Source organism: Lolium rigidum, chromosome 3 (assembly GCF_022539505.1).
Source record: "Lolium rigidum isolate FL_2022 chromosome 3, APGP_CSIRO_Lrig_0.1, whole genome shotgun sequence".
Classification (NCBI taxonomy): Eukaryota; Viridiplantae; Streptophyta; class Magnoliopsida; order Poales; family Poaceae; genus Lolium; species Lolium rigidum.
Genome location: NC_061510.1, coordinates 51784411 through 51807310, shown reverse-complemented (window position 1 = coordinate 51807310; position 22900 = coordinate 51784411). Strand labels below are relative to the sequence as shown.

Genomic DNA, 22900 nt, shown 5'->3' with positions numbered 1-22900 from the left:
CAAGAGTTTTACTAGCATAATGAATAACATTCAGTTTTTTATCTACTCGCTGTCCAAGAACATCGCCTATAGCAAAATCACTAGCATCGCACATAATATCAAATGGTAAGTTCCAATCAGGAGGTTCAACTATAGGGGCAGTTGTTAAGGCTCTCTTTAGAGTTTCAAAAGCTTCCTTACAATCATCATCAAAAACAAAAGGTACATCTTTTTGAAGAAGATTAGTAAGAGGCTTTGAAATCTTAGAAAAATCTTTAATAAATCTCCTATAAAACCCGAGCATGACCAAGAACACTACGAATACCTTTAACATCCCTAGGATAGGGCATCTTCTCAATTGCTTCAACTTTAGCTCTATCAACTTCAATACCTCTCTCGGAAATTTTATGTCCCAATACAATTCCTTCATTAACCATAAAGTGGCACTTCTCCCAATTAAGAACAAGGTTAGTTTCTTCACATCTCTGCAAAACTTTATCAAGGTTTCGCAGGCAACTATCAAAAGAATTTCCATAGACGGAAAAATCGTCCATGAATACCTCTACAATACTCTCACAAAAGCCATGAAAAATAGCAGACATGCATCTTTGAAAAGTAGCAGGAGCATTACATAAACCAAAAGGCATACGTCTATAAGAATAAGTTCCATAGGGACAAGTGAAAGTGGTTTTCTCTTGATCTTTAGTTTTAACAGCAATTTGTGAAAATCCAGAATAACCATCAAGAAAGCAAAAATGAGTATTTTTAGATAACCTTTCTAACATTTGATCAATAAATGGCAAAGGGTAATGATCTTTCTTAGTAACCTTATTAACTTTTCGATAATCAATACACATTCTATACCCTACAACTACTCTTTGAGGGATGAGCTCATCATTATCATTAGGCACAACAGTCATTCCTCCTTTCTTAGGAACACAATGCACAGGACTAACCCATCTACTATCAGCAATAGGATATATGATACCAGCTTCAAGGAGTCTTAATACCTCATTTCTTACCACATCCTTCATTTTAGGAATTAGACGATGCTGAGGTTCAACAACAGGCTTCGCATCATCTTCCATATTAATGGCGTGTTGGCAAATAGAGGGAGAAATCCCCTTCAAGTCATCAACAGTGTAGCCAATAGCTCCTCGGTGTTTCTTCAGTATTTCCAATAACCTTTCTTCTTCAAACTCTGAAAGCTTAGAACTAATAATAACATGATATATTTTCTTATCATCAATATGAGAATATTTAAGATTATCAGGCAATGGTTTTAAATCAAAGACAGGATCTTTCTTTGGTGGTGGTGTTGTACCCAAATCTTCCACCGGTAAATCATGCTTAAGAATAGGTTGACGAAGGAAAATTTCATCAAGCTCATCTCTTTCTTCCCTAAAAACTTCACTCTCACTATTCTCCAAATGTTGCTGCAAAGGATTATTAGGAGCAAGAGCAATAGATGCACATTGTTCAACTTTAAAATCACTATTAGGCGAATTAGTTTTATAAGGAGTTTTGGTAAATTTAGAGAAGTTAAACTCATAAGATTCACCAGCAAATTTAGTCAAAATTTTCTCTTTCTTGCAATCTATAATAGCTCCATAAGTATTTAGAAAAGGTCTACCAAAGATGATAGGACAATATTTACTAGCAGCAGAACCAAGTACCAAAAAGTCAGCAGTATATTTAATCTTACCACATAAAACTTCCACATCTCGAATAATACCAATTGGAGAGATAGTTTCTCTATTAGCCAGCCGAATAACCACATCAATATCTTCAAGTTCACAAGAACCAATTTCGTGCATAATCTCCGTGTAAAGCTCATAAGGAATAGCACTAATACTTGCACCAATATCACATAAACCATAATAACAATGATCACCAATTCTGAGAGCATAGGAACACTAGCTTTCCTAGACTTATTAGGATCGAAACAATATTAGAGGCATCTTCACGAGAAAATAATATGACCATCCTCCACATTTTCAGATCACAAGATCTTTAACAATTGCAACAGCGAGGTTCAACTTTTATTTGTTCTTCGAGTTCTATAGGTTTCTTTTCACTTTTATGAACCGCACTATTTATAACGAGTACTCCTTCATTTTAGCAGGGAAAGGAGTTTTTTCAATATAAGCTTCAGGAATAACATGATCAACAGTTTCAACAACAACACATTTATTTATAGATGAATCAATTTTATCTTTATACGGTTCATGATACTTATCAAAGTTCTTCTTAGGCAATTCATAATGAGAAGCAAAAGCTTTATAAAGATTTGCAGCAACTTGAGAATCAAGACCATAAGTAGCACTCATATTACGAAATTTATCAGTATCCATAAAAGCTTCAATGCATTTATAATCATAATTTATACCCGATTCTCTATCCTTGTCGTTCTCCCATCCTTCAGTATTTTCTTGGATCCGATTAAGAAGGTCCCTTTTAAACTCTTCCTTGTTGCGTGTAAATGATCCAGAGCAAGAAGTATCCAGCAAGGTCTTGTCTTGAAAAGAAAGTCTTGCATAGAAATTATCAATAATAATATTACCAGGAAGCTCATGAATGGGGCATTTGAGCATTAAAGACTTCAGTCTCCCCCAAGCTTGGTCAATACTCTCTCCTTCATGAGGCCAAAAATTATATATGCGATTCCGATCTTTGTGAATCTCACTTGGAGGATAGAACTTAGAATAAAACTGGGGCACAATATCATTTCATTCAAGAGAATCCCCATTATCCAGTAATTTATACCAATGCGCCGCTTTACCAGACAGCGATACAGAGAATAGTTTCTTCCTCACTTCATCCATAGCAATACCTGCACACTTGAATAAACCACATAATTCATGTAAGAACAGTAAATGATCTCCAGGGTGGACGAGTTCCATCCCACGTATAACGGTTACCCACTACGCGTTCAATAATTTTCATAGGTATTTTGTATGGTATTTCTTCCTTACTCGGCGCCTCATCCACTACCTTTGCAGTAGTAGTAGATTTCCCAAATAAACACTCAAGACAAGATCTCTCCATAATGAATTATAGCAGCAGGCAGAAATAAAATCAGCACAAACAGTAGAAATTTCCCTTACCAATTCCACTTACCAATAGCGCTTCACTCCCCGGCAACGGCGCCAGAAAATAGTCTTGATGACCCACAAGTATAGGGGGTGTATCGTAGTATCTTCGATAAGTAAGAATGTTGATCCCAACGAGGAGCAGAAGGTGTTGACAAGCAGTTTCGATGAAGGATTCACTGTAAATGCTCACAGACAAGTATTCAGGGGGTTTTGATGTAACAGATGAATAAAGTACGAGTAAGTAAAGTGCGAGAGTAATAATTGCAGCGAGTGGCCCAATCCTTTTTAGCACAAAGGACAAGCCGGTTTGTTTACTTATAATGACCAAACGTTCTTGAGGACACACGGGATTTTAGTCTAGTGCTTTCGCTACATACGGCTAATTAATATTCATTGTTTTGATAAGTGTTGTGTGGGTGAACCTATGCTAATGTACCGCCCTTCCTAGGACTAATACATACTTGTGATTATACCCCTTGCAAGCATCCGCAACTACAAGAAAGTAATTAAGATAAATCTAACCACAGCCTTAAACTGCGAGATCCTGCTATCCCTCCCGCATCGATATACCAACGGGGGCTCAGGTTTCTGTCACTCCGGCAACCCCGCAATTGGCAAACGAGTACAAGACGCATTCCCCTAGGCCCATAAAGGTGAAGTGTCGTGTAGTCGATGTTCACACGACACCACTAGAAGAATAACACCACAACTTAAATATCATAATATTGAATATTACTCAACCATACTTCACTACTAACATTTAGACTTCACCCATGTCCTCAAGAACTAAACGAACTACTCACGAGACATCATATGGAACATGATCAGAGGTGATATGATGATGAATAACAATCTGAACATAAACCTTGGTTCAACGGTTTCACTCAATAGCATCAATAACAAGTAGAAATCAACACCGGGAGAGTTTCCCCTATCAAACAATCAAGATCAAACCCAAATTGTTACAGCGGTGACGAGGTGCAGCGGTGGAGATGGCGGTGATGATGATGAAGATGATGATGATGGTGATGGAGATGATGTCCAGCTCGATGACGGTGACGATGGCGTCGATTTCCCCCTCCGGGAGGGAATTTCCCCGGCAGATCTTAGCCTGCCGGAGAGCTCTTTTCTCTCTGGTGTTCTCCGCCCCGCAGAGGCGGCTGTGGCTCTTTGCGAAGTACCCCTGGAGCTTAGGTTTTCGGGACGAAGGCGTACGCGAAGAAAAGGAGGCGAGAGGGGGCTGTGGGCCCCCTCCTCATAGGGCGGCGCGGTCAGGGCAGGGCCCGCGCCGGCCTGTGAGGGGGGCCCATGGCGGCCCTCCTCGGCTCCCCCTTCTGGCTCCCTTCGTCATCTGGAAAAATAGGATTTTCCATATAATTTCCGTCAACTGTTGATCTTCCGAAATATTGCATTCTACGGTGCTTTTTCCAGCGAGAATCTCGGCTCCGGTGCGCGATCCTCCAATAATCATTAAACATGCAAAATAGATGAAATAACATAAGTATCATCTCCAAATATGAAATATATCAATGAATAACAGCAAATTATGATATAAAATAGTGATGCAAATTGGACGTATCAGCCACATATCAGAGGATGATGTAGAACTGCCTCGCCACACAAATCGGCAAAACCGTCCAAGTATACATTGACGACGTAGTCATCACAACAAAGCAAGGGTCATCCCTCATCGATGATCTTCGGGAAACTTTCGACAACCTCGACAAGTTCCATCTCAAGCTGAACCCGACAAAATGTTCCTTTGACGTTCCTGCGGGAGAACTCCTCGGATACTTGGTGTCAGCTAGAGGAATCGAGGCCAATCTAGAGAAAATACAAGCTATCCTGATGATGATAAACCAACCAAGCTTAAAGAGATACATCAGCTAACTGGACGAATCGCAGCTTCGAGCAGATTTGTCGCAAGGTTGGGAGAAAAAGCGTTGCCCTTTTACGCGCTTATCAAGCAAGGGGAAAAGTTCGCGTGGAACGAGGAAGCAGACAAGGCCTTTGAGCATCTGAAGCGTACAATTTCAACACCACCAGTACTGGTGGCGCCACGAGAAAAAGAACCTTTGCTGTTGTACATTGCGGCCACACCCCAAGTGGTTATTACGGTTCTCGTGGTAGAACAAGAAGGAGAAGGAAAAATTCATGGAGTCCAGCGACCAATATATTTCCTTAGCAATGTTTTATCACCATCCAAGCAACGCTCCCACGGTATCAGAAGCTGGCGTATGGAGTCTTCATGTCAGCAAGAAAGCTAAGACACTATTTTTTGGCACACCCGATAATAGTGGTAAATGAGGCACACCTCTCGAACATTTTGAACAATCCAGAAGCTACATGACGTGTCTCCCTTTGGGGAATCAAACTTTCCCCTCGGGGCATCACATACGAAAAAAGAAAAGCAATGAAGTCGCAAAGTTTGTCAGACTTTGTTGCAGAGTGGATGGAGCTCCAAAACACAGGACCTCCAGATTTGTCGAGTACCTGGCATATGAACTTCGACGGGTCGAAGAGATTAGAAGGAGCTGGAGCAGAATACAAATCCCTTGGATGCAAATATACTTGGCACATATCACGAAGAAAGAAATGCCAGAAGACCTAGTAGAAGCAAGGAGAGTTATTTGGCGATCTAAGGCATTCACAGTGGTTAAGGGAGAACTATACAAACGAAGTATATCGGTGTGCTACAGAGATGTGTTACACCCGAAGAAGGACGAGACATATTGAAGGACATACATGAAGGGATATGTAGCCACCACGCAAGCAGTCGAGCAATAGCAACCAAAGCTTTTCGAGAGGATGCGAAGGAAATCGTGCGCACTTGTGAAGCTTGCCAAAGATTCACATCTAAACCTCACTCTCCAGCGTCATAATTAATTCCAATACCTTTGGCATGACCCTTTGCTCAATGGGGATTAGATATGGTGAGAAAATTACATAAGTCCTAGCCAGGAGGACACGTTTATCTGCTTGTACCAGTCGACAAATTCACCAAGTCGATTGAAGCAATACCAGTAACTTCGGTAGATGCAATATTAGCAGTAAACTTCATCAAAGGGATATTTTTTCAGTTTGGCGTCCCTAAGCATAGTCACGGATAACGGCAGCAACTTCACCTCTAGATAATTCAAGGACTACTGTGAAGGTGTAGGCATCAAGCTGCAGTTTGCGTATGTGGCACACGCGCAAACCAACGGCCAAGTCGAAAAGGCAAACGGTCTCATATGCAATGGCATCAAGAAACGTCTTCTGACACCACTCGAAAAAGCGAGACATACTTGGGTCGACGAGTTACCCTACGTGTTGTGGAGCTTACGAACAATACCTAATGTAGCAACTAACGAAACTCCGTTCTTCTTAGTCCATGGTGTTGAAGCAGTGCTCCTGATAGAAATAGAACATAACTCTCCCAGAGTTGTCGAATATGATGAAGAGGCTTCGCATAAGGCGCTTGAGGATAATGTTGGCGCAATCGATGAAGCAATAAATGTAGTGCTCTCAAGAGTTAGTGCATATCAACAGAACATCAAAAACTATCAGAGTCGATGTTTGCGGCCCAGATCCTTCGAAGTCGGCGATCTTGTTCTTCGACTCAAACAGGATGGTCAGAACTACCATGGTTGGGGCCATACATCGTTACCGAAGTTATCCCAGGAGGAGCATATCGACTAAAGGATAAGAAGACATGCAAAGATGAAGGGAACCCGTGGAGCGTTGCACACCGCAACGTTTTTACGCGTAGAAGGAAGCCAATATAGTAGCAACCATGTAAACATACATTGTACTTGAACAGCTTGCAAGTTTTCATGATGCACTCTTTTCCTTTCAGGGCACCGAGTGGGGCTGAAAGATTTTTAATGAGGCGGGCTTGCTTTTCTGCAATATAGCGTGGTTGAAATAAAAATAGTGATGACAAATATCTTTATTTTCTTCGCAAACAACACTCGGGGGATAGAATTCGCAAAATACAACAAAGCTTAGCTCGACGAATTCAGCAATATATCTGCCTTGATTCAACAAAGAACCTCACGAACAAATAACACTCTTATACCACCCCAAATACTCGAGGGCTAAGAAGAAAGTTGTAAGTCAAAAGAGGGAAATATTAGCAAAAGAATTTGCTTTGACTATCCAACTGTCTCGCAAAGTTTTACAACAAAGATATAACAATATAGCACACGGGAAAATTGTTGTATATACAAGGACCCGATACTTAAAAAAAAGACAGCATATACAAACATACGTATATAACTTTGCGTTTTGGCTCAAACCTCACGCAGTTAGCAATATAAAGAGTCAATATATCAACCTATCTATATTTTTCCTTGCAGCGCGCATCTATTGCGTTGAATCATTGTATCGGTATTCTTTGAAGAAAGAGGAATGTGTACCTCGAGGAGTTTATCTATCATCTTCTCGGCAATAGGCGACACAGCTGCGTTGTGCCGGTCCAGGTTTATTTTCTTCCTCGAGCTCTTGAGGAGAACACCTACCACGATTTTGTCAAGATCCATCTTCAGGAGATAAATCATCGGCCAGATCAAGGAAAATTTTGGGCCAGCAACCATCTGAGCCTTCATGAAGTCGTTGATATTGCGTACATCCCTAAACTTGTCCATGCGCTGAGTAAGATTCTCGGGTTGAGGATTACGAGGAAACATGTCGTTGTATACCATGGCCAAAGTGTTGTTGCGGAAGTCAAGAAATCTCCGAGTCTGGGTAGCACGGTCTTGGAATTGAACAATAGGTAACAACGTGTTTCGTCCACCTAAAAATCAATATTGTTGTCTCTCGCAAAACGAAGAAGGCTGTCAACTCGCAAGCTCACTCTTTGTTCTTCAGCTGCAGTATTCAAGAAAGGCCTGCGGAAGACAAAAGAAAATCAATATAGTGCACGGACAAAGACATGAAGTAGTGGTGAAGTGGTTATATAAAAAAACGTACCAGCCATATCCTGACTCGCATCAGTCATAAGGTCCAGCATATAATTTTCCCGTTGACCGGAGCGTAGCGTTGGCAGTCGCGGTTTTTTCCAGTTCAAGAGATTCTTGAGCTTGACGAAGGGCAGTTTGCTCCCGATCCGAAGATTTTCGCACTTGCTCCAAAGCAGTCATGGTTTGTTTCTTCATCGACTGAAGTTGTTGATGCCAATCGACCACCTCCTTTTTAATCGAGTCAGAACACGATGAAACATCCAAGGAAGCACTTTCAGGTATTTTCGTGGAGTGCGATGCAGCAGGTGATGTGTCGGAGTATCTAGCCCCGGTATAATTGTCAAAAATCATCTGGAAGGCAAAAAGTTATCGAAATCAATCATTCGGCAAGGAAAATTTTCCATTCATGAATGCATTACATTACATAAAGGAGTTTTTTCATAATTTACGACTCATAAGGCGCTTACACAAATGGTCAGGAGCAGCAAAAGGCGAAAGTATCTACAAAGAAAAAAAAGGAGTACAAGTTTGTCTACTTGACCTCCGTGTGGCTAGCGCTAGTGGAAGCTGAAGACCTTGGATCAAGGATGGCGATGAGTTTCTTCGCGTAGAGCTTGGCATCCTTCACCAGAACCATCCACCTCTCGTTGTTCAAGCCCCTGGCAGCAACAACTTTAGCCCAGTCAACTTTTTGGCCACTGGCCGCCACGAGAGCAAGAGTTCCGTCGACTCCAATCTTCAAGCTTGCGGACGGTGAGAGTATCCAGGAGACGATCTTCATCCAAATCTTGCTTCCTGGTATAATGATCACTAATTTTCTCTACTGAAGAAAGGAAAGATCTTATCAATATAGATACAACATCAGCATGAAAATGCATGTAAAAGAAAAAGAGAAGGGAGAGGCAGTATTACTCGAAAATCTGGAGGATTGCGTCTCGAAGTGCGCAATTATGTCGTTCTCGCGCTGGACGAGATTGGCTTCTTTGTCGCTCAAGGCATCTTCGGCGGCTTGAAGTCTTTGGCGAAGATCTTCGACACCAACAACTTCTTTTTCAACCTTTTTGCGAGCTTTCTCGCTGGCCTTAAGCTTTTTCTCCAAGTCTTTGGCGCGCTCCTCTACAAGACGCAATGTTTCTGAGAGAGAACGGATGAGTGCACAACACAAGAAAGAAACATCTAAAGCATTGGGTGCAATAAAACTTTACCCCTTAGAGATTTCTCGTGGAACCCGATAAAACGGGAACCTATGTCAACCATCTCCTTCATCAAAGGCTGCAAAAGAGTCGACAGACAAAAATATAGTATCAAGAAGTTGAATTTTGTTCGAGTAAATAAAGAACATGACAGACAGGAAAGAATATCTTTCATCGTGAAGGAGAGGAGTCAATAAACTCCTGGTGGCAATTTCCTGTTTACCAGCAGCATCCATCCTAGCCCTCTTCTTCTTTGACGCTCGAGGGCTGCGTGCTGGAGCTGAAGCTTCTGGAGCAACATAGGCGAAGTTTCTGGCGCAACATGCAGTTCCTCGGAGAGGACTGGCATGTGAGAAGTACTCGTGTTTGCTGGCCTAGGAGCTTCGGGTTCCAACATTTCTTCATCATCTCTGTCCATATATCAAAATTATCAGTACACGAAAACAAAAACACGGGATAGTTGAACGAAAGGAAGGCAAAACTTACGAGCTAACGTCGCCCATAGCTGTGAAGGGGTCGAAGTTTTCTTGTTCTTAGAGAGGAGATTCGTTGGCGGCTGGTTCAGACAGTTTAGACGCGCCGGAGTCTTCTTCATCAGGGTTTCTCTTCCTCTTGCGCCTATCTGGAGAAGCCGCAGGAGGAGGAGAGTTTGTGTGAGAGGAGCCAGAAACTTGTCCTGACTTCGAGATTCGGTCAGAGGAACCCGCACTCTTTTCAGATTCTGCGAGTTCGCTCTCGCGAATAGAGGTTTCTTGCGAGTCATCAGTGATGACGGCTCGCTCGAATACATCTCCACCTTCAGTCAGTGGAGGAAGGGAAGAAAGAATTTGGTGATCCTGCAGTCAGAAAGAGAAAGTCAGCACCATAAAATTATTGGACTTGGAGGATGAGCAATTACAATTGGAAGAAAAAGTACATCTCGAAGAAAAGTGCTTACAGTTGGAAGTGCATGGACACTACTGAATGGTTCCACGCAAAAGGAGGAAGGAACTTCACTCTTCTTGCTCAAAGAGGTGAAGTGGAGTACTAGTTTTTCCAAATCCTTCAAAGGAATATCTTTGGAAACCCTATCAGCATCTTCAGCACCCGAATATAACCAAAGGAGATTCTTGCGAGCTTGAAGAGGCTGCACTCGAATCCGCAAGAAGTGTGCGATGATCTGCACACCCGACAGCTCCTCCCCTTTAGTGTTTTGCAGCTCCTGGATACGAGCAATTAGAGACTCGGTGGCCGCCTTTTCTTCGGCCGTGGCTTCCGCATCCCAGGTCCTCCGAGGAGTCAAAAGGAGCAACACCATACTCTTGAGCATCCGAAGATTCGTCCTTAACAGAGAGCCATTTCTTGCGCTAGCCTTGGACGGAGTCAGCAAATTTCAAATCAAAATAGCTGATTTCTGGCCGGACACAAATAGAGACACCACCTACATTGTAGATGGCGTTCTTCGAGTTATTGCGGTAGAGATAGAAAATGTGTTTCCATAGGCCCTAGTGGGGGTGGATTCCCATGAAGCATTCACACAAGGTAATGAAGATGGAGATATGGAGGAGAGCGTTGGGGGTCAGCCGATGAAGCTGAATCCCATAAATAAAGAGAAGACTGCGAAGAAATTCATGGACATGAATGGATAATCCGCAGATGAGGAAGTCAATGAGAGTTACCCGGAAACCTGTAGGAGGACGAGGAGTACTTTCGTCACCTGGCATCTGCATCGACTCCTTGTTGAACAGGCCCAGGTTCTTGAGCATCCGGCGGTCCTGCGACGAGATCTTGGATCTCTCCCATCTGGAGATCTTCTCCTTCTCCACGCGCTCGCCGGTACCAGGAGCGACGTTCCTGGTGAGCTTGGTTCGCGGAGGCATGGTGACTATGTGGCACTAGGAAAACCCTTATAGGTAGGAAATGTATTCTGTTTTTTGTGGCGCACACATGCATGTGCGCCACTAAATTTTGAATTTTTGTGGCGCACCAACTCTCCATGCGCCATAGAATTTGGCATTTCTGTGGCGGACCAACTCTCCATGTGCCACGAAAATCTGGTGGAGCCCGCGACTAATTATTGGGTTGACCAATTATGAGTATTTCTGTGGCACATGGAGATGCGCCATAGAAATGTCAGCTTTCTGTGATGCATGTGGCCAAATACGTCACAGAAAGAAATGTCGGCTTTCTGTGGCGCATGCCTGCCTGATGCGCCACAGAAGGTTGAAAATTCTGTGCGCATGTAGATATGCGCCACAGAAAAAAAAAATAGTGGCGTGACTTCTGTGGCGCATAGAATATGGGCCACTGAAATAAAAAAATCGTGCGCCATATATGAGGGTTTTACTAGTAGTGGTATGACTATCAGTGGAGCTTAGTTAGATAACTATACTGAAAAAAAGGAGATAGAGCTATGGTTTCGGTTGTGATGATTCATTATGTAATCATGCTGCTGGCTCGTGTGAATATGACTAGTAGTTCTAAGCACTTAATTTTTTTTTCCGCATCTGAAGAATTATGCAAATATGATGTCAAAGTTGGCACGCAATGCACCTTGAGATAATGAGCTGATGCTGGGAAAGGGGAACATGCGATGTTGTGTATTCTTATACTTCAGACAGCCAAAGAATCGAGAGTCCCTTTTCTAGTCTGAATGATCGTCCAAATAAACAGCGGTAATACATAGTATGTGATGTTTTCTTGTACTCTGGCTTGGAAGAACAATGTACTCAATAAACTGTGGAAATGCAGTCCCTGCTTGCAGTTCAGACTTGGAAAAGAAAAGAATTGAGCAGTCTGAATTGGCGAAACGATAAACAATCTTGTACTGATGTCCACATGAAAAACAGTTTTGAAGTGAATCTAAATCACTTCGCATCGAGGTAGTTGGAGAAGGCACAGGGACGATAAGTCGGGTCGAAATAGAGCATCCTTTCGGCGTTGAACTGTGCGAGATCTACCAGCGTCTTCTCTCTGCCGTTGATAGCGAGCACCCATCCCCACGGGTGCTCCGAGTGGCGCTTGGCCATAATGTAAATAACGTCATCGTCAGCGCCACCATTGCCCAGGCTCAAGGTAGGGGCGGCGCTCATCAGCTTGTCCTCCCATGCCAGCCTCTCCTCGGCGTCCAATATCTCCGGCAGCAGGGGGCAGCGCGACATCTGATCTCGTAGACGAGGGCCTGATGCGGAGACGTGGTGCGTGTCGACGGTGTATGCCTCGTGCCACACGCAATCGGTGGAAGAAACTGCCTTGGTCCATGTGGTGGCCGTCCAGCCTTCGCCCAGGGGCCCCATGTTGCCGCTGCTGACGGCGCCGCTGCAGCTGCGGCGACAGGCTCGGCAGTGCTGGTGGAACTCCAGCTCGGTGAACTTTATCACGCCGTCGGCGATGGTGGCATGGCGAGTCATCCGGCCAGACCCCTCGCAGACAAAGCCGTACTCGTCCGTACCGACGGTCGCCGGCACGGGCCATTCGATTACGCGCATCACGGGGTCCTCGTCCAGCACGTTGCACAGCAGGACGCCATGGGAGAGATTGAGCCAGCCCAGCAACCCTGCTCCGGCGTAGACCACCCCGTCGAGACCGTAACTGAGGTGTCTCTGCCAAATTGACCTCTGCGCGTTCCCGGTAAGCCGGACCGGCTTCATGCTCCACGGCGCTGGCCGGCGACGATCGGACCGGAACACGTGGAACCTGTACTCCGTACGGGGACGGACGTAAGAGTCCGAGACAGGGACGACCACGGCGTAGTGCTGGCCGTCGCGGAGAGGCAGGACGCCGACGGTGTTGTGATCGAAATTGCGCGGATAGGGTGCTGGTATCAGGTCGAGGGACGGTTTCCCTGGGCCGGCCCTGTAGACGAAGTAGTCGTGGAACCGCGCGCGCCTGGCGGTGGGGGCGAAGCAGACTAGCAAGAGGACGAAGGCGCCGGCGGCGCTGACGATTCGGGGGTCTCCCTCGATGGCGCTGCTCGTCTGGTCGGGACAATGGACGAAGAAGATGGATACGGCAGGCGGATCGGCGAGCTCGAAGGACACCTCGATGGCGGTCCCGTTGCTTGAAAAGCCTCTCGCGGTGGTCGCGTTCCTCCAGCGGTCGACGCGTGATTCTGCGTCGACGAGGACCCAGGGGCGGCGGACGTCGGAGCGTCGCGAAGTCGTGGCGGCAGAGTCCGGCATTGCGGAGGGACGGGGAGAGGCCGACGGCTGCATGGGTCGATCTGATCGCCACCTGGAAGGAGCCAACGATGGCAGAGATTGGAGTCCCGGCAGGAGACCGCTGCCAGATTAAGTATCCATGGCCAATGGATCATCACGAATAATACTCCGATCTTAAGTCGGCGACAAGACGGGTACTACTAGAAACGAACACGGGAAGCCTTGATAGTTCCGGTTTTTGCTTGGATCACGTTAACTGGTGAGATTTTATAATTCGGTTTTGCTATGTCAGATTTTCTTAAATCTAAGTCACTTACAAAAAATTGCTTGAGTTGCACTTTTCTGCCAGAAATGTGCAACTGGACCGAGTTGCACTTTTTTTGAACTGTAGTTGCACTTTTCTGAGTTGACTGAGACTTAAGAAAATCTCAGTCAACTGAGACATAGACACACCCTTTATAATTTGCCACACAGTACTTAGGACCTTTATAATTTGCCACACATTACTTAATCTTTTACTATTTGCCACAGGATTCCTTTATGATTTGCCCCATATCTATATTTACGCATCTATTCATTTTTTTAAACGCTGAAATACTTTTTTTAGATAAAAACGCTGAAATACTTGTGAAACAAATGCATCATACCTGCCTAGACCTAACTGTCAACCAATCCCCAAATAGCTGGTACCATCTGACGACAAATGACTGAATACCATGTCGAAGTGACTCGATGTGAAATCAGATCCTAGCCGGCAGCCGCCTTGCCGTTCCTTAAATCAGATCATTGCTAGTTGATCCCCGTATTCATGACTTTCTCAAGATCAAATTACCATTAGGCACGTCCAAAGAGATGAACCAGATTTAGCGAACATCCGAACCAGCTTCAACACTCTACACCCGAGGCGATGCTAGAAAGAACCAACCAGTACATCACAGCGGACAAACCATGCAAGCTAGCTAGCGTCGAGGAGGGCTTACACCCTTGGTCAGATCAGTGTCGCCGGCGGGAGGCAGCTCTGCACTGCACTTCCTCCGTCGTTCATGGAGGCACACCGTCCGCGGTGGCCGGCGGCGCCGATGGAGGAAACGATTGGTTTGGAGATCTAGTGATTCAGTGGATAGATCGACCAACTTCGGTCCAGCCAGGTACAATATATAGTATTTCACAAGTGTTTTGCAGTTAAAAAATGAATAGATATGTAAAAGAAGATATAGGGTAAATTATAGAAGAATTAGTCTAATGTGTGACAAATAGTAAAAGACTAAGTAATGTATGGCAAATAGTAAAGGTTCTAAGTAAAATGTGGCAAATTATAAAATATCTCCGTTAACTAGACGTTGTCTTGGGCCTACCATAAACTGGACGTGCTCCGGGCCTGAACATTATGTGGTCTACAATTAACTTAAATTCTCAATAGAATACGAACTTTAACGCTAAGAATTATGGAATAGAGAGTAGATATATAACGCTAGAATTGTAGATATAGAGTGAAATTCATCTACGGTCAATGGATTTGTTTGGTATGAGAATGTATGATTACTCTGGTCAGTGAATTTAGAGAGTACTAAACTATGGTATCAATACTTCTATCGTGTCATCTACGGAACAGCAGACTATATGGGCTCGTTTGGTAGCCTAGCCTCGCCTTGGCTAGCATCGGTTCAACAATTTTTGGCTCGTTTGGTTGTCTGAGCTGAGTCGCGTTGTTGCACGAACCGATTCTCAAAGCATCGCATGCTAAGCCCTGGAGGAATGCCCACTTCGGTAGTTTCCAATGGTGCAGGAAAATCTTGAACGCGGCTGATGCAAAAGGGAATCTTCGGCGCATGCACGGAGACGAGGATGGAGATGTCGGGAGCTGCGGCGCGCATAGGCGAAAAGCGAAAAGGGTGGCGGAAAGGATTCCGTCACCTCCCGCTGCGCCCCATCGCATATTTCTACCCCCTCCTCCACTCCCCCCAAATTTCGAGCTCGTCCTCCCGTCGGCAAGCAGGTAAGAGGCGCACGCATCTCCGGTCGGTGACGCTGGTAGCGGCGGCGACTGCATCTGGGCGGCTGCATCTACTTCGTGGTGCAGCACATCTTCACCTCCGACGATGACTGTAAGGAATCCCTTATCCCGGTATCGTGGTTATGTTTAGATCTAGGTTAGGAGTTGTCAGATCTTTGCTAGGGCTTGGTCTTGTAGCGGGGGTTAGTCCGGATTGTGTTGAGATATCATGATCTTGCTAGGGCTTATGCTGTTCACAATTGCAATGAACCGTTTGTCTGATTTAGGATGATGTTGGTATGGTTTGTGTTGTCCACTTTAAGCATGTCTTTGCTCCCAAGTAGATTCATGTTATATGTACTACGATGTGTGTATGACTCCTTCTGTGATGACTTTAGCCATGCGCTTGTCTGCGTTGTGGACTCTTAGATCCATTCGCAAGTTCCCGATTCACAGCCCCTCTATGACTCCAAGGTGGCGGCCACCCCTCTGCCGGCCGTCAATGGGCCTGTGGCTAACCTGGTGGCTCAGGTAGCGGAAGAGGTCGCGGCTAGGTTGGCCGCCACAAAGAAGAACAAGAACCGCAGGGAAGCGGATATGGCCTTAAAGGCCTCACAGAAAGGGACTGGTACCATGAAATGACTTCCATTCATGTCCAGCTTCGTCTTTGAGAAGATGTGCAGCTTGATCAAGAACGGAGTGCGAACTGACAAAGGATTCAAGGAAGTTCATCTGAGTGTTGTGGCGAAGGGCCCGTTTGAACACTGTTGTGTCTCCGTGTGCTCCACTCAGGTGTACAACCACTTGAGGAAGTGGAGGCAGAGGTGGCTCGCCATTACCAGGCTCCGCGATCTAAGCGGGGCTTAGTGGTGCGAGGATACCAAATGCATCATCCATGAGGGTGAGCACTAGTGCGGGCACGTCGCGGTGAGCACGCTCAGTGTACCTCACTAACTCTTTTGATCAGTGATGATAAGAATCGCATCATTCTCCGTTTGTATCGTAGAATCACCCAAAGGACGCGGTGTGCCCATTGCCAACTACGACGAGATGCAACATAACAGTTGTTGTGAAGCACATCGCATAGGCCACCAGGGACAACAAGCCCACGGACATGCACCATGACCTATACAATGCGGTCATGGACATGCTTGGCTTTGCTGAGGATGATCTCATGGCGGTGCTGAGCCACCTCGTCGATCACAAGGCCCAGGGTTGCAGCTTTGTGGGCATGATGAAGCCACACCCCGTCCTCTGGCTAAGGAACTACCTTTCCAAGTACCACTTCAAGTTGTAGTGGTTGCCCTTGAGGGGGCGGTTTAGGGGATGCATGCATGGAGGTGATGAACTTGATGATGATGATGATGCTAATGATGTAGATTTTGGCAGTAGCCAGGGTTGAAAGACATTTGATGGCCCCCTTTTGTAAATATGATGAGGTGGTATATACTAACCCCTCAGGTGATGGTGAACTTGCGGTGTTAGGATGACACCCACTTTTATTGTGGTGGTAGGATAACACCATAGTAGTGTAGGATGAACTTGTGATCCACTTTTAGAATGATCATGCATGCCCATATTAGTTTATCATTTGTTATCAACACTTGTGTAGTTCTATTGCTATGTTATGAATTGGTTCATGGTTGTAATCGATTACCTGTACTTCTTATGCCGTGCTAGTGGTATGTGGTGTTCCGCTGACGGGTTCGAGGAATCTACAGCTCATGAAGGGTCTGTCAAGACTAGGTCAGTGGCTACTCCAACAACAGCTACCGAGGGTATGCAACATTGGAGGAGGCACATCAAGAGTACCTCACCTTCCTGGAAGATGAGTTCCTGGCACATCAGTGCATCGATGAGCCAGTGCCATTAGCACAGCTAACGCTAGAGGGAGTGCATGCTCTACAAGGAGCACCACCGAAGGTACATCCGAGTCGGGTCAAAGATTACATCATCGCCTTTCTCATCGTGATGATCGTGAGGATCTTGTTCTTATGAATGGTGTGCGATCGTATGTAACATGCTATGACATGGTATTCTCACCCTTTTTGAATTGTTGTAAGGATATGCAACAGTGATTTGAGTAACCAAACAGCCGATTCATATTTTCCTGCGTGCAAGTTGGGCTGGAAACAGGCAACCAAACAATGAAGCCTCGCTCCCCTCCCCGGCGCAGAAAGTGCCGCCCAGGCTACCAAACGACCGTGTTTCATGGCCCATGGCCCGTTCGCGACACGTAGGTAAGCCCACCTCACTGGCGCAATGAGCCAGGAAATCAATGCAGGCTATCAAACGCGGCCTATAGGTGTGGGCGTAATCTAACCATACTTGATCATCCACACCTTAGCGAACATAACTCATATGTGAGATTTTTCTAAGGGGTTTTTATGCAAAATTTTACATACACAACCCGCGGGCTTTTTGGCCTTATGGGATGTTTTATCAGAATAAAATTTTAAATGCAGAAAAAAATTAAAGAGTTAATAAAAAACATATCAACCCTATTTACAGAAAAAGTCACCAATTTTCAGTCTATTTGACCTCTGCGACTATTCAAATTCTAAATTAAGAAGACCATGACACTGCGTCATGCCTTGTCGGATCGTGCTGCCCCTGGCCAGCCTTGAGGCATCGCTTCGCTGATCGGCGTTAGCCCATAGGAGGTCGAGGATAAGCTCAGTCCAAGATAACTAGTATGGCTCACTGCGGGCGCTATTTAGCGCCGCACACTGCGGTAGTTTGGGTTGGACCCGTTAGCGAGGGCAGTGCGGTTTTCCTCCGGTTTGTCTTTAGTTTGTCTTGGTTTTCTTATAGGTTTCTTTTTTTTTTTTGTTTTTCCTCCGGTTTTGTTTGTCAGGGTTTTTTGAACTTTTAAAAAAATAGTTCAACTTTTTAAATTTTGTTTTTTATTCAAGTTTGAACACACTGCGCGGCGTCCAAGTCAACGCCTGTAGTGAGAGGTGAAAATACTCCTTCTGTTTCATAATTCTTGTGGCAGATTCATATGTATCTATTTGTAAATTACGTGATATCTCTAAGTTTGCTTGAAGATTTATAAATTACGTGATATGTCTAAATTTGCTCAAGATTTATAAATTACGTGATATGTCTAAATTTTCTTCAAGAATTATAGAATGGCAGGGTAGTTTGCTAATATGGCATTTATATAAATCAGAGGTTAGAATATTAAGTTTTTATTAGGAACGAACTATATTTTGTTAGAGTAGATTATTCTGAAATTCCCCAATCGATCTAAAACCATAAGCCTCGCCAGCCGCCAGCCGCCACCGGCCACCGCAATGGCGGTCTCCACCTTCCTCCGCGAGGCCGAGCTCCGCCTCCTGCGCTGCACCCTCCCCGCCGCGGCCTCTCAACGGCCGCCTCCTTTGCCTCCCCCAGTTCACCCGCTCGGCCCCGTCGCCGCCTCCGCCCTCGCCGCCGTCGAGCGTGGGGACTACGCGGCTGCGCTCGCCACCGCCGCCCCGCACATCCTCCACGCCCACGGCTCCACCGAGGCTGCCGATGTCTCTCCTGCGCAGTTCTACGCTGACCTCGCTGCCGCCATCGAGGCGTTCCTCCAGGGTGATGTCCGCGGGGCGGCGGACGAGGGGTTCGAGTGCAGGTGCGCGCTTGTTCTCTCCGCGGCGGTGGCCGCGCTGCTCGCATTCACGCAGCAGAACGTGACGGGGCCTCCGGGTAAATACTCACCGTTTCCTTTCTCTACATCATCACTGGATGAACGGTGGTACAGTGACCCAGGAGGCAAATGGGATGCATGGGCTTCTGACCATTTTGTAGCTTCGTTTGGTTCCCACGTTCACGGGAGATTCTCGCTCCTGCAGTTCATTGTCTTCGCAGAAATCTTGTTCACGAGCATGATGAGTCTGGATTCCTCTGGTTTTCGGAGTGTGCCGTGGTGGTTGTGCAGAGTATCCATGTCCCAGCAGAATATATTAGATGAGCTATCGTCCTCTTTGTTTGATCAAGTGCAAGTGTACAAGAATAAAATGCTGACCCACTTTGGTGATCTTGAAAAGGTTTCCAGTTACTGGAGTTCTTCCTTGTGTGATGGGGAAGGCTCTTCTTTGGTGTCAGCTGCTTATATAGAAGCTGGGATCGCCGAGTATAAGTATGGCCGAGTTGATGCTTCGAGGTTGCATCTAGATAGTGCTCAGGAGGCATGTGGGATTCATCTCTCACTCACAGGGATCCTTGGTTTTCGAAGAGTACACCAGGTGGACGCCAAATCCCAAATGGTCCTTGTTGCCAAGACCACTGAACCAGAACTCAAAGGAGCTCAGAGTGATGTTATGGATTTGAGAAATACAAGGAGTTCTGTTCCTCCTGAAAGTGATGAATTTTGCGATATACTAAGAACGCCCAGACTAGCTCAAAATGGGAATAACTCGAGGGGTGAAAGTATGACATGTGCAAGCACACAGATATCACTAACCCCTATCCAGCAGGCTGCTGTACTTGCAGAATGTTTGCATGTGAGTCGGAGGAGTCGGAGTGATGAAATGTCTGGGTGGGAAATGGCACCATACATAGAGGCAATTGATTCTCAGGATGAGTCTTATTTTGCGGTCAAGAGCTTGGGTGATGTTCTACGTATTAGGTGGGAGTCCACCCGCAGTCGCACAAAACAGCGGGCATTGTTAATGATGGAGAATTTGATTGAAGATATCGGCAAAGAATGTCCTGTGGCTTCACAAAGAGCCAAATTGGTTTTTGGAGTTCATATGCCGAGTCTCCCTACATTAAGGAAAGAATATGGCGAATTTTTGATAAGTTGTGGTATACTTGGAGTAGCTCTAGATGTTTTCAAAGATCTTGAACTGTGGGATAATCTCATCTATTGCTATCAATTATCAGGTAAACTTGCTGATGCAGTTAGCCTAATAAATGCCCGGCTCTCCATTACACCTAATGACCCAAGATTATGGTGTTCACTTGGTGATGCTACAAATAATGATGATCATTATAGGAAAGCATTGGAAGTCTCAAGTAACAAATCTGCTCGAGCTCTGCGTTCTCTGGCTCGCAGTGCATACAACAGGAATGACTTCTACGCATCCAAAAATCTTTGGGAGTCTGCATTGGCATTGAATTCGTTGTTTCCAGATGCCTGGTTTGCTTATGGTACAGCCGCATGGAAAGATAAAGATCTTGAGAAGGCTGTGGATGCTTTTACTCGTGCTGTGCAGATAGATCCTGAAAATGGAGAAGCATGGAACAATATAGCCTGCCTGCACATGATCAGAGGGAAGAGTCAAGGGGCAGTCCAGGCATTCAGGGAAGCTGTAAAGCTCAAGAGGAATAGCTGGGAGGTTTGGGAGAATTACAGTAAGGTTGCTTTGGACACAGGCAACATTAGGCTGACACTTGAAGCTGTCAAAATGGTATTAGCCTTGTCCTTCAACAAACGCTGCAATGTTGATTTATTGGACAAAGTGATGACCACTCTCGAAGAGCAAGCTACAAATCTCGGTGATACTGAAGAAGATGAATCCATAGGCAAGACTTCTGATGATAAAAATAAGGATACCATGCAATTGAGTGAATTATTAGGTATAGTTGGTGATATCCTTCAGAAGCTTGTAGGAAGTGAAGCTAGCAGTCCAGAGATATGGGGATTATATGCAAGATGGAGTAAAAGCAAGGGCAGCCTCATGGAATGTTCTCAAGATCTGGTCAAGCAAATTCGGTCTCTCCAGGGTTCAGGAGTATGGCATGACAAGAAGAAGTTCACCAAATTTGCTCAAGCTTCTCTGCAGCTTTGCAAGGTCTACATGGAAATTTCTTCCACGACTGAAAACAGACAAGAGTTATTGTTAGCTGAGATGCATCTTAAAAGCTCCTTAAAACAGGCGTCAGACTTCCAAGACACGGAGGAGTATAGAGCCCTTGATGACTGCCTTGTTGAATTACAGGACCTGATTCGCGCTGCTTAGACTTGTCTTGGAAACCACCGTCTACTTTTTACACTTGTCGTTATTCTGGTCAGAGAAGAATCATTATGATGTTAAATGTATAACTTTTTCATATTGTTCTTCAGGGAAGTTTCTGCATAATCATTTTTACTTGTCTAGCCTATTGTATTACAAAATTATTTTTAGTAAAGTGGAGAGCTTGATGGCATTATGCTGCGATATGATCAATAGGGTATTAAATGCATACTGTAGAGTGTAGACGGTGAAAAAGTGGCTCCATTGTTTACCTGAAGCTTAGGTCTGGACACAACACCAATTTGTTCACCAGTTTCACATATTAGTTTATATGGTCTTTATGTTATGATCATTCCAGGACCTTTCCATGTTATGATAGAGATGTTTTTGTATAGTTTCCCATTGTACGGATTGATTTATGGTTTGTCTCATGTCAGGTCATTTTCATCATAGGTAGAACCACCGCTGGGAAAAATCGCTCCAGAGATCGTCATTAGACTGTTGGCTGCATGTGCGAAGGCTCTGTCCAATGCCGTGGAGACTGGAGAATGGCGCGAGCCACTACAAAGGTATTGCACTCTGCCTCTTTTTTATGTTCATTATCTGCGATCTCTACATATACAACATAATTATACGTGAGTGCGTTTTCTGGCCTCGACAAAAAATGTGTTGCAATGACAAGTCAGCAATTACAACTTTGTCAGTAAAAGTGATGATGAAAATTTCTGTTCATTAAAATGTATAGTTGGACTTATCAACATGTGCATTCTTGAAAATTTCTATTCATTAGAAATACTCTCCAGTCACTGCCTTTCTTATCGATCTGGCAGCGGCGAGTTCTATCCAGCAGAAAAATTGATCCTCCCGAATCATCCGTTGATTCATGTTACACAGAAGAGACGGCTGCCATTGTTGTTGGCCTTTCCTATGTTTGGTTCTCTTATCTGGGAAAAGCAAGACTGGGAAGCGCACATGAAACACCATCGATTGTGTCATCAGCTGTCTCCACCTGTTCTACCACATTGGAAATTATTCAATGGTTGTTATTTGTGCACCGCTCTGTACAGGCCTTTTATTAGAGGTAACAACAATCCATTGCCTCTCCATATAATTTTCCTTTTCTAATCGCAGTCTATCCGGCCAGAGCCCCTATGCCAAGCTTTTCTATGTAGATGCGTACAGTAGCCTGACATTGTTTGATGGATAGATGTGATAATTTGTTATTAACTGATTGAGTTTTTGCAAAAAATATCTGACCTTCAGAGCTAAAATATTTGTGCTTTCTCTGCACTAATTGTTAACGAGCTCATCAGGTTGGCATACAGGTTACTAGATAGTAACTTTTTTCTCTATGATTTAAAGGTGATGCACTTGCAAACTAAATATCTTCTAGAGTAGTTAAGCTCACAATATGAAACATTGATATGATCTTCACGCTTGGCATAAGTTATTGGCTCGCAGACCTATTTTAATCTTATCTGTAGTTCTGTAAGTCAAAAAGAAATTACTTGCGTGGGTATTCACACCACCATCTCGCATTTCTCATATTTAGTAATTAGAAGCACCTTCCTCATGTTTATCCTCACAAAAATATAATAAAAACTTGGCCC

The 22900-nt window shown here is 44.8% G+C and overlaps 1 protein-coding gene across 1 annotated transcript; it reads left to right on the top strand.

The window, feature by feature from the left end:
- The first annotated feature begins 18641 nt into the window (after positions 1-18641).
- LOC124694832 (tetratricopeptide repeat protein 27 homolog) lies at positions 18642-21296 on the top strand. The gene has a single exon (XM_047227768.1). It carries the CDS (start codon positions 18642-18644, stop codon positions 21294-21296), a length of 2655 nt encoding a protein of 884 aa, XP_047083724.1.
- The last annotated feature ends 1604 nt before the right edge of the window (positions 21297-22900 follow it).